The sequence below is a fragment of the Grampus griseus genome (genome assembly GCF_964374135.1).
Source record: "Grampus griseus genome assembly, chromosome: 3".
NCBI classification, from domain to species: domain Eukaryota; kingdom Metazoa; phylum Chordata; class Mammalia; order Artiodactyla; family Delphinidae; genus Grampus; species Grampus griseus.
In genome coordinates, this window is record NC_139019.1 from 160,496,465 (window position 1) to 160,515,787 (window position 19,323).

At 53.3% G+C, this 19,323-nt stretch overlaps 1 protein-coding gene across 1 annotated transcript; it reads left to right on the plus strand.

Moving 5' to 3' along the window:
* Nucleotides 1-1,257: 1,257 nt before the first annotated feature.
* NIBAN3 (niban apoptosis regulator 3) lies at nucleotides 1,258-18,474 on the plus strand (the record flags this gene model as incomplete). The annotated part of the gene is made up of 15 exons (XM_082652191.1): nucleotides 1,258-1,312; nucleotides 2,617-2,747; nucleotides 5,745-5,870; nucleotides 6,497-6,611; nucleotides 8,471-8,638; nucleotides 9,239-9,354; nucleotides 9,438-9,542; nucleotides 9,765-9,927; nucleotides 10,566-10,756; nucleotides 12,208-12,366; nucleotides 13,414-13,530; nucleotides 13,611-13,718; nucleotides 14,516-14,627; nucleotides 16,602-16,685; nucleotides 18,198-18,474. The coding sequence occupies 15 exons, from the start codon at nucleotides 1,258-1,260 to the stop codon at nucleotides 18,260-18,262; spliced, it is 1,815 nt and encodes a 604-aa protein (XP_082508317.1). The 3' UTR covers nucleotides 18,263-18,474.
* Nucleotides 18,475-19,323: the final 849 nt, after the last annotated feature.

Genomic DNA, 19,323 nt, shown 5'->3' on the forward strand with positions numbered 1-19,323 from the left:
CGCTCCACGGCATGTGGGATCTTCCCGGACCGGGGCACGAACCCGTGTCCCCTGCATCGGCAGGCGGACTCTCAACCACTGCGCCACCAGGGAAGCCCCTGTTTTCTGTTTTTTTGATAGTGACCTGTGGACATATCCTTTTGGGGGACACAGTTCAATCCCCTGCCCACTCACTCGGCCGAGCTCCCGTTGCACACCCAGGGCCAGTCGTGACCTCTGCACCTGGCCATGCTGCAGTCCTGTTCAGAGCCTTGAATGCTCCAAGGTGCTGCTGCTTTGCGTCAGGACTGCAGCATTGGCCCAGAGTGCGTCTGCTCATGTCCCACCCATCAGCTCTGCCCGGCTCCAGGGACCAGGGGAGGCTGGTGGGAGAGGCACGTGGGAATTGAAACCTTAAAGGTGAAACCACAGAAAGCGAAGTTTCCTTCAACGTCTTGTCTGGGTTGATCACTCAGATGTGAGAGTGAGGAAGTGGGGCGGGGCTGAGCGGAAACAGATTGAGAAAAGCAGAGTAGAGGGTTGGAAGGAAAGCAGCCTGGCCGTGCTTGGGCAACAGCAGGTGCCACTAGTGGGAAGACCCAACTAATCCGATCCAGTCCAGGGCTTTGTGCGCCGATAGAGAATGGACTGGCAAAGCAGGAACCAAAGGGAAACAGCCCACGAGTCCACGGCACAGCAGCGGCTCCCCACCCGCTCCCACGACCCCGGCACTGACCCCAGGGGCCCGGGGTGTCAGTCCGCTTCTGTCTTCCCAGCCTGGTGCTGGGCCTGGGCTGGATCCTCTTGGGATCCAGAGTCACCCGGCAAGGGGTAGGTACAGGATTTAGCTGCCCCATCTCTGCCCAGCCCCCCTTCCCTGCCACCCCACACCAACTGCTCTCAGGTCCTGCCGGGTATCTGCCCTGCATCCGTCCTCCGAGGCCAGCTAGGACTTTTGTCTCCCACCACCCCGTGCCCCCCCAACCCGGGGCAGCCCCTACAGAAACCACCAGTTTAGGGCACTTTGCCACAGGGGAACTGGGAGGACACAGGTGCAGGGTGGGGTGGGGCAAGGGGCGGGGCGGGGTGGGGAGCAGGCATCCCACACCACACCAGGACCATGCTCTGGCTTCTGACCCCAGGCACTGGTCTCTGCAGCATCCAGGCCCCTCAGGTCACCTTGCTCCCAGGGTGCCCCTGAGCTGAGGAACTGGGGGGTTGTGGGGAGGAGGGGGGTGTTTACTTCACTTTCAGGGGAGCCCAGGACACAGTAGCAGGATGGGTGGGCGGCCCTCGAGCCCCTTGGACAAGCGACAGCAGCAGCACCTGAGGGGTGAGTGGACTGGGAAAGAGCGAGATTTTGGCGGGTGGGGTTTAGGGCTGGGTTGTCAGGTACACAGGATGACCTATTAATGTGAATCCTAGAGAGGCAATGAATACTTTTTTTAGTATAAGTCTGTCCCAAATTTTGCAAGAGGGCATACGTATGCTAAAAATGTATTCGTTATTTACCTGAAATTCAAATTTAATTGGTGTCATATACTTTTATTTGGTAAATCTGGTAAACCTACTCAGGGCATGGGTTTGGGGTGGAGGGCATAGGGCCAGGTGGGAAGTGCCCCAAACCCAGCCAGATCTTGTGGGATGATCCTCCCAGGTGGGCAAGGACCAGTAGGCCCCTCAGTGTGGACCCCCAGGGACTAAGTCACAGTTCTTGATTTGAGACAAAGAAGGGCCAGTGTCCTCCATCCTCCACACACACAGTTGAGCACTTACGGTGTGCTGGGCACTGGGGATATGGAGGGGGGGGCTCATGATCTAGACTAAGAAACAAGGCCAAGTTGTCATTACGTGAATGGATTCAATAAGCTACTCTGCAAAGTGTTGGAATTTTCTTTTTCTGTAGTGGCTTAAACGAGATAAAGGTTTGTTTCTCTCTCCTATAGAGGGGAACAGTGGCAGGCAGCCTGATAAAAGTCAGACAACCCGTCCCCTTCCATATTATGGTTCTAACATGGCGTGGCTTCTGTGCCTGAGGTCACCTCATGACTCAGAATGGCTGCTGAAGCTCCAGTCATCGGATCCACATTCCAGGCAGCAAGATAGATGTGTTTTACACACAGTCAAGTGCACACATATTAGGGGAACAGCTTGAAGAACTTTAACACTTGTGTAATCACCTCCTAGATCAGGATACAGAATACTTCTGTCACCCCAGAAAGTTCACTTGTGCTGGGTGAGGTTTTTAAAAGATTTTGAAAATCTCCCTCAGTAAGGGGCAGAAGGAAACTTTCAGGTACAATTGATCTGTTCTTTATCTGGGTCACGGTGATGGTGTCACGGGTGTGTACATGTGTCAAACTCATTCATTTCTATGCTTTATACATTTAAGGTGTGTTGTACATCGTTTATAAATAAAGCCTGAATCCTTTAACTCCCCCACCCCCCACCAACCCCCATGTGGATAAAAACAGGCAATGGAGGGTTAAGGGTGAATGGAATTGGAGCATGTCTTCTGGGGCAACTTTGGGGTGCGGATAGGAATCCGTAAGTGGCTTCTCTGCCTGTTCTGCCCCCACCTCCGGCAGGTTGGGGGGGACCTGATTCAGCCACTTCACCATCCTTTTGTCCCTGCAGGCCAGGTAGACACCTTGCTGAGGAACTTCCTGCCCTGCTACCGCGGGCAGCTGGCAGCCTCGGTCCTGTGGCAGATCTCCCGAGAGCTGGGCCCCCAGGAGCCAGCCGGATGCCAGCTGCTGCACAGCAAAGTGGGTGCCGCAAAGGGGGAGGGGGTGCTGAGTGGGTGAGGCTGGGGAGGCCGTTCGTTCGTTTGAGGGTCCCTCCTTACACCTTTGTCCTTGCTGGTGCCACGACCTGGGGTGACTATTAAAAATTCATTCTGGGACTTCCCTGGTGGTGCAGTGGTTAAGACTCCGAGCTCCCAATGCAGGGGGCCTGGGTTCGATCCCTGGTCAGGGAACTAGATCCCATATGCACGCTACAACTAAGGAGCCCGCCTGCCACAACTAAGACCCGGCGCAACCAAATAAATAAATAAATAAATATATATATATATATAATATATATAAAATAATAATAAATGCTTAAAAATTTGTTTTTAATTCATTCATTTTTTGTTTTTTGGCCATGCTGCGTGGCATGCTGGATCTTAGTTCCCTGACCAGGGATCGAACCCGCACCCCCTGCAGTGGAAGCGTGGAGTCTTAACTACTGGACCACCAGGGATGTCCCCAAAATTCATTCTTCGAGCAAACATTCACTGGGCATTTACCGCGTGCCACACCCCTGGCTGGATGCTGGGGACACAGTAGTGACTGAGACAGATCCCGCTTTGCCCTCCGGGGCTCACGGTCTAATTGGGGGAAATGACCAGTTTGTTGTCAAGTTAACATATCAGGATGCAGGATAACTTCTGACAGGTGCTAGGAAGACAAAATGAAGGGCGGTGTTGGGGGCTGGAAGCTGGGGTGTAGGAAGGTCCTTCTGAGCTGAGACGTGAAGGATGAGAAGGAGCCAGACCTGAAGCCCAGAGTGGGAAGGGCATTCTAGGCAGAGGGCACAGGCAATGCGAAAGCTCTGAAGTTGGAAAAGGTGTGGCCTGGCTGAGTGCATCACCCAAGGGCACAGCATGCCCACTGGACGCCCAAGCCTTTGCATGTGCCACCCTCCCCATTCTATCCCATACTTCGTCTGCTACTTCTTCCAGGAAGCCTTCCTTGACTACTGTTCCCCCCACCTGAGTCGGGCACCTCCTCTGGAACCCCTGTCTGTCTGCTCCTCCGACGCAGCCCGGGCTCACACGTCTGCCACCTCCATCTGTCTGCTTTGTGAGGACAGGGTCCAAGCCTTATTTCCCCTTCCCCCTGACCCCATTGTGCCCACATGGTGCCTTCACTTGGTAGGGGCTCAGGAAGGGCTTATTGATGGAACAAAATAGCCTGGAGCTGCCCAGCCCCAGCTCCAAAGGTCTCCTGAGCTGGCAAATGGTGTCCAGGATCTCCACGTGCCCTGTACAACTTAGTTCTCACTAGCCCAGGGGATGGGTCTTTGACCAATGAGGAAACCAAGGCACAGAGAGGTGAAGTGACCTGACTGAGGTCACACTGCCAGCAAGATGCAGAGGCGAGATTTGAACCCAGAGCCCAGACTCCTTACAAGGGATACTGGGTCCCCTGTCCTGATCAGGGCTCTGAGATTTCCTCTCTTGGACACCCCTTCTCCCAGCTGTGCCTGCCCTGGGGTGGGGGCTCTGTGACGCCATGGACAGAGCCCCCTGCCACCTGGGACTCCCCCTGTCCCGCTTGGGGCATCATGGGGCCTGGGCATTGCCCCCACCTGCACCTTCTGTCTCCTGCTGGTCCCAACCCCCTGGGCCAGGGAACAGCTGACATTGGGGTTCAAGCAGCGTGGAGGGATTTCCCCTCGCTTCAGTTGAAACATTTTCTTTAATACTAGTTTTATCTATTTGCATTATGTATATCATTTCTATTATAACATTTTAACACTATTACTATGAAAAATCTCAGACTTAGGAAGAGAGATGGAGAATCATTTAATAAACCTCTGAGTTCCCACTACCCGCTGAAGAATCAGAACATCACAAATGCTGTCTATTTAGTCATCAGATATTTACCGAGCACCAACTGTGTAGCAGGAGCTACTCTGGGACCATTGGTGAAACAACCGCACACAATTCAGGTGGCCAGGAAGTGAGAAGAGGGACAAAGAAAACGAAACAAGGTGATGTCCCATCTTGCCTGAGGGAGGGGTCTGTGGGCAGAGGCCTGGCCATTTCTCATAACGTTAAACTACACCTGAAAAAAAACAAAAAAAAACTACACCTGCTCCACGACCTAGCAATCCCACCTGTATCAGTTAGCTATGCTGTGTAAAAATACACCACCAAATCAGTGCTTCAAACAACACGTTTGTCATCTCAGTTACCGTGGGTCAGGAATCTAGATGGGGCTTTGCTGGGTCCTTTCTTTCAGGGTCTCTCACAGGCTGCAGTCAAGATGTTGGCCAGGGCTGGGGTCTCATCTGAGGCTCAACTGGGGAAGGGTCCGCTTGCAAGTCAATAGGAGATAACAAAAGTGTCTGCCTCAGTTCATAGTTGGAAGTGCAGGCTGTGAGCGTGCTTGATAAAGAATATAACACCACACCAGCAGTGCCCAAGCACCTGTACAGTAAGTCCCCTACATATGAACCTTCAAGTTGCAAACTTTCAAAGATGTGAATGGGCGTTCCATCAGCGTCAGGCGTGAGTCAGATTGCAGCTTGCCCTCCATCTCCTGTTGCTGACGATCCTTCAGCTCTACCATCTCCCACCTCCTCTCCCTCCTCCAGTCAGTCACTCTTCTTGCCTGTTCACTCGATGCCAGCCCCCGTATGCCAGCTGTTGTACTGTACTGCTGTACTTTTCAAGGGACTCTACTGCAAGATTAAAAATGTTTTATTTATTTTTTGTGTGTTTGTTTTTTATGTATTATTTGTGTGAAAAGTATTATAAACCTATTACAGTACAGTACTATATAGCCGATGGTGTTAGTTGGATACCTAGGCTAACTTTGTTGGACTTATAAACAAATTGGACTTACAGACTCGCTCTCGGAACGGAACTCATTCGTATGTAGGGGACTTACTGTACTTGGTGGCACCTGGGACACAGGAGGAGCTGTCCAGGTGGTCTGGACACCGGGACACTGGCCCATGTTCTTGACATCCGCCCGCCCCTCCTCCCACAGAAGCTGCCCCGAGTCCGGGAGCACCGAGGGCCCCTGACCCAGCTGCAGGGCCACCCACCTCAGTGGCAGCCAATCTTCTGTGTCCTGCGTGGGGACGGCCGCCTGGAGTGGTTCAGGCACAGGGAGGTGAGTGAGTGGCCTGCAGCCCATCTACCTCTGGCGTCTCCATCCCACCCTCCCCAGTGTGGGTTTGGGGTCCAGTTCCCAGCATAGCCCCCCTCCTTTCTTCAATCATCAAGTAGGGCCAACCTGTAAGCTTGGCCCTGGGTGGGCGAACATCTCCTGCTGTGCCAGGTGGATAAACTGAGGCCCAGGCCAGGGGTAGGGGCTCACTCATGGTCATCAGCAGAGCTGAGGTTGAAACCATGCAAGGCCTTTGCACATGCCGCCTGTGCCCTGCTTTCCAGCTGAGGAATTCAGGCAGGTCACTTGTCTCTGGGATTCAGTTTTCGCATCTGTGAAATGGGATGATGATGGTCCACGCCACGTGGGGCTGTAAGGATTCAATGGGTTAGTCCTCATATAGCACTTGGGACTGGCCTAGCGCATAGCAGGTGCTGGGTGCTCCACTATGGGGAAGGGAAGGAAGGAGGGATTGAGGGAGGGGTGGACAGAAGGAGGGAGGGTGGCGGCATGGAGGTAGGGTGGAGGATTTCCCCAGTTAACCCAAAACCTTCCCCTGATCCCACACTGGGATATGGAAGCCACAGTTCAGACCTGTCCCAAAACGGTTCTTTGGATGCCTTTTGCAGGAATATGAAAATGGGGACCGTCCCCTGGGCTCCGTGGTCCTGACAGGGTACACAGTCCTGACTTCCCAGAGTGAATACCTCCACCTGTTGGACACTCTCTGCCCAGAGCCCTCAGGTAAGGCTGCCGGGGACCCCAAGAGCAGGGTTCTCTACTTCAGCCCTGTTGACACTGGGGCCAGATCGTTCTTCGCAGTGGGGGCCACCATGTGCTTCACAGGTTGCTGAACAGTACCCCTCGCCTCCACCCACCGATGCCAGTAGCACGCTGCATCCCAAGAGCGGCAACCAAGTATATCTCCAGACATTGCCAAGTGTCCCTGGGGGCAGCGTTGCCTCTGGGTGAGCAGCCTCTCTCTAGAAAGAGAAACACCCATTCTTGTCAGGGTGAAGGAGTTAGGTCACCGGACCAGAATCAAAGCAGCAAAGGGTAAAAACGATAAAATATGGTGTCAGTAAGCATGTGGGGAGATGGACAGTGGTGGGCAGGAAAATTGCACAGACTTGTTACAGCGTGTAATTGGTCCGTCCAGTGTTTCCAGGATGGTTCTCCTCCCTTCGCCTTCCTCCCCTTCCTCTTCCTCCTCTTTCTCTCTCTGAATAGGTAAGGAGCAGCGTAAGTGGGCTGGCATGCATCTGATGAGGGCCTGCATCATCTCCTTGAATCTGCCCAGGAGGCAGCCCCATCACTAACCACCCCATTTTACAGAGGGGGACACTGAGGCCAAGGACCACCACACAGTTAGTAAGGGACAGAGCCAGAATTTACACCTTTTGCTTCACTGCAGAGCTATCCTGCTGTTTAATCAGGCGAAGATGTAGCAACAAGAACCGTCTGCAGAAATGCTGATGATGTCGAAAACATGGGAATCCACCCACATACGCATCCTTTGGGGTTGATGAAATAAATTACAGCCTGACCCTCAGGAAGGAAAGCTGTGAAGCCTCTGAAGGTGTCCCAGACATATGCAGGAGCCCAAAGGCCAGTTATAAACCAGAAAACTCCACATTGTTAAAAAAAAAAAGCACGTCATACAGCTTTGTGCAGATTTTAAAATCTGGAATAATGTCCCCCAAACTGTTAACAGCTATTATCATCTCTGGGGGCTGCGATCGAAGGGCTGGATGACAAGGGACGTCCACCTTTTTCTGCATTATTATTATTTCTAAATTTATTTTGGCTGCATTGGGTCTTCGTTGCTTTGTGCAGGCTTTCTCTAGGTGCGGCGAGCGGGGTCTGCTCTTTGCTGCGGTGTGTGGGCTCTAGGCGCGCGAGCTTCAGTAATTGTGGCGCGTGGGCTTAGTAGTTGTGGCTCGCAGGCTCTAGAGCGCAGGCTCGGTAGTTGTGGCACATGGGCTTTGTTGCTCCGCGGCATGTGGGATCTTCCCGGACCAGAGCTCGAACCCGTGTCCCCTGCATTGGCAGGCGGATTCTTAACCACTGCACCACCAGGGAAGCCCTTTCTGCACTATTGCATTTTACTGCAGTCTGTATGTATCACTCTGGAAATCTGAACAAAACACTGAGGATTTGGGAGACTCCAATTTAATTCATCAAAATAAATTCACTCATTTTTGTCCTCCCAACAGTTCTAGGTCATTGGTATCACTTTTTAGCCCATTTTGCAGGTAGGAAAACTGAGGTTTTTTCAGGGAGATGAAAATCTGTGCAAAGAGCTAGAAAATGGTCTGGCCAGGTTTGAACCTGGGCCTAGCTGACTCCAGCACCCCACAGCAAGCAGGGCTCAGACCACATGCCAGCTAGGAGAGATTGTTGGTGGCTGCCTAGGGCTGCTGTGTTAAGCATGTTGCTGAGGCTGGGAAACAGTGCTGGGATGGATTGCTGATGTCTGCCCTGGGCACACCTCCTCCTGGGACTGAGCTGAAGTAAGGGTTCTCTACACATTTCATGGTTATTGTCTCCTAGTGAATGAATGATTTTAGAGTGAATGAAGATGCGACCTCCTCTGCTTTCAGGACACCATGCACAGGAAGAGCCTGACCCCCTCTTGGAAATGCCTGTCAGTTTCCCCCTGTTCCTGCAGCACCCCTTCCGCCGGCACCTCTGTTTCTCTGCAGCCACAGCGGAGGTGCAGCGTGCCTGGAGGCTAGCCCTGCAGGGCGGCATCCGGCTTCGAGGCACAGGTGGGTCCTGGGAAAGGGCAGGCAGTGGTGGAGCACAGAGTCTGGAGTCGGAGGGTTCCGCTCCTGCTGGCTGTGGGATCCTCTCCAAGCCTCAGTTTCCTTATTTATAAAATGGATCGTGGGGGAGGACAGAGGGGAAACAGGCAGTTGTGCATGGCCCGGGCTGTAATGAGGGCACAGCACCATGGGAGCTTAGCCTGGGGGTTCAGGGACGGGATGTCCAAACTGGGGTCTAAAAAAGATGAGGGGCCAGCCAGGTGAAGAAGAGGAGTTAGGACTGACACATCTGGGCAGGTTGTTGACTGAACAAACGTACCTAACTGGAGAGGCAACTGGAGACCGCAGTGGGATCTGGGCTGTGACTGCCTGCCCGGGATGCCTTTTCCAAAGTGGTACACAGGCCCCTTATGGGCTGGTGATAAACGTAGGGGAGCGTGTTCCCGGCGGAGGGCACTCCTTTGCGCAGAGGTCTGGAAGTGGGTGAGACTTAGCTGTTTGGGACCTGGCGAGGAGGCGGAGGGCTTCCTTCTCAGGCGACGGGGAGCCAGGCAGCCTGAGAGCAGGGGAGGGGTGGACGGGCACTGAGGAGCCGCCCCTCAGTCCTGCAGCGAAGTCAAGCCCCAGCCGCCCGTGCCTTCCTGGACGCCATACGGCTCTACCGGCAGCAGCAAGGCCACTTTGGCGACGACGACGTGACCCTAGGCTCGGACGCCGAGGTCAGTGCCGCGCAAGGCCGCACCCGGGACCCCCCTGACCCCTTCTCGGCCCACCGAAGCACCCATGGTCACCTCTCCCGCAGGTGCTGACTGCGGTACTGATGCGGGAGCTGCTGCCTGCACTGCGAGCCCAGACCCTGCCCGGCCTGCGCGGGGCCGGCCGCGCTCGGGCCTGGGCCTGGGCCAAGGTACGCATGCGGTGGAGGAGGTGGGGCAGGGACACGCGGGAGGCCGCGTATGGGGATAGGAGCCGGACCGGGGTGCTCAGCTTCGCCCTCCCTGCGACTGTCGCCCAACCTCTCCGCCCATCTCTGTGCGTCTGTCTTCTCTCTGTCTTCCTACCCTCGCCCCATCTCGTCTCTCTACGGCGTCCCTGGCCCGTGTGGGGTCCCCTCGGCTGATCTGGGCAGCTACTGGACGCCGTCCACGCTGCAGTCCTGGCCGGGGCCTCCACTGGGCTCCGCGCCTTCCAGCCCGAAAAGGAGGAGCTGCTCGCCGCCCTGGAGAAGACTATCCGCCCAGACGTAGATCAGATGCTGAAGTTGCGGGAGCGCGTGTTAGGGAGGCTGCAGGGTGAGGTCCGGGGGCGTGGCCTGGATGTGAGGGGCGGGGCCGGGAGCGTGAGAGGAAGAAGGGGAACAGCTTGGGTGTAAGGGAAGGGGCCCAAGGTCTGGGACCCGGTGGAGGCAGGGCCGGAGAAGAAAAGGGTGGAGCCTAAGTGGGAAAATGGGCGAGGCCTGATGCTTTGGTGGTGAGACTAGATTTCTAGACGGGGTCAAGAGGGAGGACGGCGGAAAAAAAAAAAAAAAAGAGGGAGGGCGGGTGCTTGGGAGGCGGGAAGGCCAGGGATGGAGCTGGTGAGCCCGGAGACCAAGACTGGGTGGGGAGAGGGGCAGAGGCCTTGTCGGTATCAGGCCTGACTCCAGTTGTGGGTTGTCCAGTCAGACAGCGGAGATAGCTCTCACTCAGCTCAGTAACAAAGAGAACAGAGTTGGAATCTTAACTCTGCCTCTGTGTGCAACTTTGAGCCGATCCCCATGGCACTTGGCCTCGGTTTTCTATTCTGTATAATGGGGTAGAGGAGGGGGCTCAAAGTCAGGGCTCCCGTCTACCTTACCCTGTTGAGCCCATGGCCTCACTCCGTACCCTCCACCTCCCAATTTGCGGAGCACCTCGAGGAGGAGATCCAGGCCAGTGTCTTCCACTCGCAGCCAACGTCCAGGGTCCCCTCGAATCGTGCCTGCGCAGGAAGGTGGATGCGCAGCTGCCCCGGGTCACGCAGACGCTGCTGAGCACCGTGGAAGCTGAACTCACGGCAGTGCAGACCCTCCTAACCCAGGGCATGGACCGCCTGTCCCGCCACCTGCGTGGGAGCCCCTCCAGCACCCGGCTGCGGAAGGAGGTGAGGTCCAGTGGGTCGTGTTTCATCGGGCCTATGGGCAGTGTGTTAACTTTATAGAAGAGTTGCATGCACCTTGAATCTTTCTTGTTTGAAAATCTTCTCTTAAAAATCTCTGAACTTTCTTCTAAGCTGCATTTTACTTACGGTGGTCCACTATGCTATGGTCACTGGGGCACGGTTTATAACATGGGGGGAAGGAGTAAGATGACAAGATTAGCATTTTAGTAACATCAATCTGGAGTCACCTTCCCTACAAATTGTTCCTCCTCCCATTGCCTTGTTTGGCCACAGCCCACCCCATTCCCTGGGACAGAATTCTGCAACACGCAGGTCAGCTCTTTTCTTCTGATATTAAATGAGAGCATACTCTGTGCCAAGAAACCTTCCACTCGTTAAGTGTCTGTTGACCTTTAAAATGAAACAGCCAGTTATTTTATCAGCAGAACATTTTGGGAAGGGAGGTTAGCATGAGAATTGCAATTCGGGACGTGCAAGCTATGGCAAAACCAGAGGCAAGTCTGGCAAACGAAGGGGAGGAATATTACTTTATAGAGAAGAAGGAAAAAATTGGGAGGGACAGCTCTCAAGGAAAGTCCATTGAAGAAAAGCGAGAGTTCAGGGTGGTGACAGTTTCTCATTGGCTGAGTGGTGGTAGTTTCTCATTGGTTGGGGCTGTTACTGCATAAGGAGAAAATCTTCCTCCTGCTGGAGTGGTAAAGTAGTAGTAACCTTCTTCCAGTTTGGGGTCTGCAGAGGGCAAGGAGTGGCAGTGCACGAGAGCGCCCCCCCCCTCGCCCCTTTCAGGGCTTAATGATTTCATATTTATTTATTTAGCCACGCAACTTGTGGGATCTCAGTTCCCCGGCCAGGGATTGAACCTGGGCCACCGCAGTGAAAGCTCCAAATCCTAACCACTAGACTAACAGGGAACTCCCATGACTTTATTTTAAATGAGGTTTCCCTTTATTAATCTTCACATCTCCATTTCATAATCACCTCCTCCAGGAACTTTCCCTGGTCCTTTCTGCATCTGCAGCTGCGCGTGCTTCCCTCCTCACAGGAGTATTAACTCACCACTACTGTTGTTTGTCTACACTCTGTCTCCTCCAACTTTTCTGTGAGCAGTTTGAGGGCAAATACCTTGGATTATTGCACTTCTGCAGCCGCAGGATCCAGCGCAAAGAGAACATCAGGTGGGACAAGGGCTGAGTGTGCCCATTTCCCCTCAGCCACGCCAGCACCACATGTTATCATTTGTTCCAAGTTTTACCATTTTATGTCCATCACACCATACCTCACAGTTACTTTTATTATGCATTATTTTGGTGACAACTGAGGCGGGATGTGTTTCCATTTGTGTTTCTCCTTCGATGAACTGTCTATGAGGTCCTTAGCCTTGCTCTTCCATGGGCTGGTGGTATTTTTCTTACCTGACTGCTATGGGAACACAGGTTTACTCATTTGGGGAGATGCCATGGGACCCAGAGCTGATGCAGACCTGCTACCGAGAGGCGGAGCGGAGCCGGGGGCGCCTGGGGCAGCTGGCAGAACCATTTGGCTTCTTTGGAACTCAGAGCTTGGTGTTTGGGGCCCAGGATCTCGCACAGCAGGTAAGGGTGAGTGGGAGGCTGGGAGGAAGTGAGGCAAGGATGGCAGCCTCCAATGAGTAGGTGCCGAGTGTGTGCCAGGGAGACCACGATGACCCAGACAGACCTGGCCCTCCCTCGCTGGACTCCCCAGTGTCATGCAGACATGAGCTCATGACCAGGCAGGCAGTAATCACACATGATGGACAGGGCTGTGATGGGGACACACAAGGTGCTACGGGAACCCTGAGGAGGCACCTGATCCATCTCCAGGGTTGGGAAGGCTTCCAGGAGGAGAGGACTGCCAGGCTGGGGCAGCTGGGGGAGGAATGGGAATGGGGCATGTGCTGGATGGAGGGAACAGTGTGGATAAGCCCTGGGAGGTGTGAGAGCGTGTCCACATTTGGGGAAAGTGAAGCAGTTTAGAGACATTGGCTTGTAGATTTCAAGGCAGGGCATAGATGTGGGAGATATGCCAGCGAGGTGGGGGGGCAGATGGGTCAGGGCCTTGAGTGTGGGGCTCAGGGGGTTGGGCTCTGTCCAAGGGCAACAGGAGTCACAGCAGGTGTGTGAGCAGGGGCGGGGCATGGCCAGATTCAAGGTTTTTTAGAAAGCCCTGCCTGCCCTGGGGAGCAGGGGCTGTCGGGGGCAGAAGTGGAGGAGGCAGCGAGGAGGTCTGAACCAGAATGGGTTGGTGGAGAGGAGCAGGGTGTGTTTTGAAAGCCAAGGGGTTGGGACGTGCTAATGGACATGGTGAGTGAAAGAGACGGGGACTGAGAAGACCCAGTGCTGCCCGGCACGGTTGTTCAGTTTGTACACTGCACAAGGGTGCTCAGCCAAGGAGCCTGGACTGTGGACAGCTCTCTGATCCCCGTGCTGGGCATCCTGGCACTGAATGGATGACCCCCGAGTCCTGAGAGGAAGAGAGTGCTGTTTCTTGGGACAAGAAGGAGGTTGGAGCGAAGTAGTTGGTCAGGGCAGGCTGGATGCTGAGAAGGGTTCAACCGAGCAGGCGTAGGGCCCAGAAAGAGCATGGATTCCCAGGGTTCATCCCAGCATCTCTTCCCACAGCTCATGGCTGACGCCGTGGCCACCTTCCTGCAGCTGGCTGACCAATGTCTGACCACGGCTCTGGACTGTGACCAGGCTGCCCAGCAGCTGGAGAAAGTCAGGGGGCGCGTGCTGAAGGTGAGGTCTGCGGGGAGGGCATGGCAGTGGGCCTGGGTGCTCGGGTGGTTGTGAGACCAGTTGCCGTGTGTGTCATGCAGAAATTCCAGTCGGATAGTGGCTCAGCGCGGAGGCGGTTCATCCATGGCTGGCTGCTCTGCATCTTCTTGCCCTTCGTGCTGAGCCAGCTGGAGCTGAGCTGCAAAGCGGTGAGCTGATGGGGACGGGTCCTATAGAGCAACCAAGCATCTTTCTGTGAGGCTCATAGAGCCACCTTGATGATTAGAGACTTTTGTTCCCTGAGCCCAGGGGCTGGGTTGGATGGCTCTTCTGGGACTTCATGATGCCCTCTGCTTCTCCCATGACAATGCTGTGTCTGCAGAGCTGGCGTGGGGTCCCATGCATCACATATCAGCAGGTGATACAGGCTTCAGAGAAGGGAGGAGGCAGAGGGGGAGTGTATGTGTGTGTATGGTGAGGGTGCTGAGTGGTTAGGGGGGCTGTCTCTGAGAAGATGATGCTTGAGAAGCAGTGAACTAAAGGCATGAGCCATGTCCTGGGGAAGAGTATTCCAGGCAGAGGGTACAGCATGTGCAAAGGTCCTGAGGTAGGTCTGTGCCTGGTGTGTTGGAGAAACAGAGAATAGGCAAGTGTGGCTGGAGCTTACCGAACAATGGGGTAGGAAATAGACGAGGGGAGAGGTCCCAGGGGCCTTGCTACGCAGGCTTAGGGGCACCATGAAGGGGTCTGCATCAGGGGTCAGGCAGGAAGTGACTGTGAGGGGTCCCAGCAGAAACACCTGTATTATTCCCATTGAGGTGTGATGTGCTTTGTTTCACCAGTTCTCACAACAACCCGAGGGAATAATGAGTCAAGGAGTCCATTTTAAAGATGAGGAAACTGAGGCCCAGGTTTTCCTAGCTAATCAGTGACAGAGCTGGGGCTCAAACCCATGTCACACAGAGCCCACCCCTCCAGCCCAGCCCCTCACCTGCCTCGGTTACAGGAGCTGCCTGAGTTCGAAGGGGACGTCCTTGCTGTGGGCAGCCCTGCTCTGACCATTGAGGGTATTTATGAGGATGTCATCCGGGGGGTCCTGCTGCAGAGGATCAGTCGAGGTGAGCCCCACCCCCTATGGCTCAGGGGAGCCTGGTGACCCCTGGCTGTGTATACTGAGCCCTACCAGGGTCCCCATCGCCTCTCACTACCTGTGAACACTAGTCCTTTGACTAAGGGCCAGGACTGGGACAGAGGGGGTCTGGGGTGGGCGAGCCTAGAGGGGCAGTGACGGAAGCTCCCTGAAGGAGGGGGCATTGGAGTGGGGCTGTGACGGATATGCAGGAGTTCTTAGGATGAGAGAAGGGAGGCAAAATTTAAAAACTGGGGATAGACATTTACATTTACTCATTCAACAACCTCTCCATGTTTTATTCTGGGCTGGCATTGAGCCCTCAAGAGTACGTGGACTTGGGGTAGGCCTCTTAGGATTTCCTGGGCTGGAAAGAGGCTCCTGACTGTCTCTTCTCCCTCCTGCCTTGTCTGTTCCTTCCTGACCCAATGCCTATGACTGCTGAGACGTGTACTAACAGGGGAATGAGCAATGTGTAATGGTTATTCAGGGAATGTCACAGCTGACACATAAGGAAGGAGAGGAGGCTGCAGGTTGCCAGGGCAGACGTGCAGGGCCTTGAATGACAGGCAGAGGAGTTTAGACATTTTGTGGCAGGCAATAGGGAGCCACGGAGGGTGTGTGAGCAAGAGGGCAACAGTGGCTAGACTGGAAGCCAGGGAGGAGGCTGAGGGCCTGGTCCTGGGGGGCAAAGGATGGACTCGAGCAGGGGCAGCAACCAAGGGGACGGAGCCCAGGCATGAGGATGAGACGGAAGTCAGAGGTTGTTGTTGGCCTGGGGTGTCAATGGGTGCATGGGAGGGACCACAACCCTGGGGATGGTGTAGAGAGAAAGGAGAGGAGTCCCAAAGAGCCTGGATTTGAAGGACACAAAGAGGAAGAAGGGATGCAGAAGGAGTAGTCAGAGAGGTGGGAGAAACCCAGAGATAGCAGTGTTCTGGGAGCCAGGAAGTAAGGGTGAGAAGTGTCCTTGAGGCCAAACAAAAAGAACCGATTTCCTTTAGAATAGGGGCCATTTTACATGGAAAAAGAATAATCTCTGATTGGAAAAAATTTTTCAGAAACAGGTTTCCATTCCTAGAAGTTCTACTTGTACTGAAGGTGGGGTGGGGGTGGGGTGTTTCCATCCTCAATTGATTTGTGATGTCTGCTTGAAGTATTGTCCTGGAAGGTGGGGTAGGTAGAATCCAGGCTCAGTGAAGGTGTGGGGATCGGCTAGCAATGTCTGCCATGGGCACAGGTGTGGAGAGAGGCTCATGTGAGCCACTTGTTTAGGGTTCCTGGTTGAGACGTTTCTTCCATGCTTTGCCCTCTTGTGGCCTCTCTGGGAAAATTCATGGAAGCCCTGGGATTCTGGGGCTTATCCAGGTGTGTCCGGGGGTTTAACTCTTTATTTTTATTTATTTATTTATTTATTTTTGCGGTACACGGGCCTCTCACTGTTGTGGCCTCTCCCCTTGCGGAGCACAGGCTCGGGACACGCAGGCTCAGCGGCCATGGCTCACGGGCCCAGCCGCTCCGCGGCATGTGGGATCTTCCTGGACCGGGGCACGAACCCGTGTCCCCTGCATCGGCAGGCGGACTCTCAACCACTGCGCCACCAGGGAAGCCCTATCTCTTTATTTTATTTTTAAATTTATTTATTTTTGGCTGCATTGCGTCTTCGTTGCTGCGTGCAGGCCCTCCCTAGTTGTGGCGAGCAGGGGCCACTCCTTGCTGCAGTGTGTGGGCCCCTCACTGTGGTGGCTTCTCCTGCTGTGGAGCGTGGGCTCCAGGCGCGTGGGCTTCAGTAGTTGTGGCACGCGGGCTCTAGAGTGCAGGATCAGCAGCTGAGGCACGCGGGCCCAGCTGCTCCACTGCATGTGGGATCCTCCCAGACCAGGGCTTGAACCTGTGTCCCCTGCATTGGCAGGCAGACTCTCAACCACTGCGCAACCAGGGAAGTCTCTATCTCTTATTTTAGAATTGAAAAAAGCCCTTGGTGCCAGCAACATGTCCTGCACTCTGGATGGCCGCTCGGAGCTTCCATGGGACCAAGGAGAAACAGGTGGGGACCTCACAGGTTCTTGGCCCATGCCAGTGAATTGCCAGGGTTGGGGGTCCTGTGTGGGGTATACAAGAGGATTGTGAGTGTGGGTTCCGGGATGCAACAGTATGCACCTTGTCTCCTGACTTGGCCAGGTTGGCCAAGCTCATGGTGAACTAGGGCGATGGGGAGCCAAGGAGTGTGCCTGAGTGTCAGAGGTATCCTCTGACATGCATATGAATTTGTGTCCCATCTCTTCTTGCCAGGGCTCTATAGGGCCTCTCCCAACGGCTACCAGTTCCCAGCACTGGTGGGGGAGATAGTGGTGATGGGAGCCTTGGGTTCACCTTAACAATGGGTGCATGGAGCTGTGCTCAGGGCCAGGGCAGCCTGGCCTCCTACTATAGGACCCTACAGAGACCTCCTTGTTGCAGCAGTAAATGTGTGTAGGGCTGAGGCTGTCGCTGCTGGTGGTGCAGGGATCCTGAACTCCATCCCTAAGACTGAAATGTTTCATGAACATTTCATGAAATGTTCTGAAACATTTCACTGAAATGGGACAGAAAGCAACTGGTCCAACTAGAAGCGGACCAGTGGGCAAGATGTTTATAATCTGGATGTTCAGGACCCAGGGCAGATGCAGGTATTCTGGAGCAGCTCTCAGCTCCTCAACCCCCTTGGGTATCATTGTTATGAGAGCTTTGTGAATCCACCCAGCTAAGCAGCTCCCACATTCTTCACCCACAGAAACTCTGAGATAATAAACGTGTATAGTTTTCAGTGGCTAACTTTGGGGGTCATTTGTTATGTGGCAATAGCTAACTAATACACTCCCTAGCTGATTGGGGGCAGCATCTCATAGTCAATTGCTGCAGATAAACTGATGAATATCCACACTCACTGGGATACATGAAGATTAAACAATCTTAGAAAGACTTCTGGGTGTCATAATATTTGGGGATTTGCAACTGGGGATGAAGGATTGTGGATGGGCTCCTTAATCTATTTAACCAGAATCTAATTGATGATGGGGTTTTGCTTCTAATCTTTTGCACTAACAGCTAACACCATAGCGAACGACCTTTTACATACTTTTCATGCAAGGGGGTAAATCCCGCAAGGTGAAATCTCAGGGTTTAGAGCATGCATGTTTGTCATTTCAATAGCAGTCTTGAGAGTGCTCTCCAACAGAGTGGTCTCACCTGGTGCCCACTCATCTGTGTGGAGGTGGCCCATTTCCCCACAGGCTGTCAGCCGACTTGGGATTTCCCAGATCTTCTGGGTAAAAAATGTGGTCTTGGCATCATTTTAATGAGCATGTCTTATTGGGGATGAGGTGGAGAGTCTTCTCATGTGTTTAGGAGCTTCTCTGTGAACCTCCACTTCTCTCTGTGGCCCACTTATCTTCTGGGTGCTTTTGCATTTCTATTAAATTATTCTCGCTAAGCTTCCAATTACTGGGTATTTATTATGTGCCAGGCATTTGATGTGTCCAAATGTTTTGGCATCCTTATGACACTTTCCATTTTACAGATGTGGAAACTGAGGCTCAGAGAGGCACTTGCTCCAGGCAACCAGGCTCCAGCACCGAGGTCTAGCCACTCTGCCCACTGCCTCCTCCAGGGACCTTCCAGAGCTGAAGCTTTGCCCACATTCATCATCATTCTCAATGGATAAATGTCTACTAGTGGAATTTCTGAGTCAAAGCATATGTACCAGTTCAAGGCTTGTATAATCCCCACACCTCTGCCTTACTCCTCTCCAGAAAGGCTATGCCTTTTAACACTCTCACCAGCAGCATTTATACATATTCTCCTTTCCAAACACTAGAAATTTTCATAAAAGGAAAAACTGCCAGTTTGATAGACACACACACAGAGTGCATTGTTTTATTTAAAATTTCTTTGATGACTACATTGAACCTGAAAATATGTTTATTGACCATTAATATGTTTGTGTGTTTCTTATTTATTTATTTATTTTTGGCTTTGTCGGGTCCTAGTTGTGCCATGTGGGATCTTTTGTTGTGGCGCGCAGGTTTCTCTCTAGTTGTGGCGTCAGGGTTTTCTCTCTCTAGTTGAGGCGCCTGGGCTTATTTGCCCTGTGGCATGTGGGACCTTAGTTCCCCGACCAGGGAACGAACCCATGTCCCTTGCATTGGAAGGTGGATTCTTTACCACTGTATGTGTGTTTCTGTGTTTTCCTTTCTTTTCTTTTCTTTTTTACTGAATTGCCTGTTCATAGCTTTTACCTACTTTTCTCTTCAGGAGAATTTATATTTTTCTTAATGATCTCTAATAACTCTTTGTATATTAAGGATAGTAACACTTTCTGATATGCCACAGATTTTTTTTTCCAGCTTGCTGTGGGCCTTTGGGTTTGTTTACTTGCTCCAAATTCTTACCTTAGTATCAAGTTTCCCAGCTGAGAGTAGAGCTTTTACTGCCTTCCTCTGTTTGCCAGAAAAGCCATCTGTCCACTGGAGCCTGGCAGCTTCACATCACAAGACTTCCAGCTGCTTCCGGAGTAGGTTCTGGGAGGGACTTCCCCAGTGTTTTTCTCAGTTCAGCTTTCAGAGGGGGGTAATGCACACTCCATGGTTTCCTTCCCCAAGAGAATGAGATTTTCCTCACCTTTACTTCCTAACTTTTGCCCTACT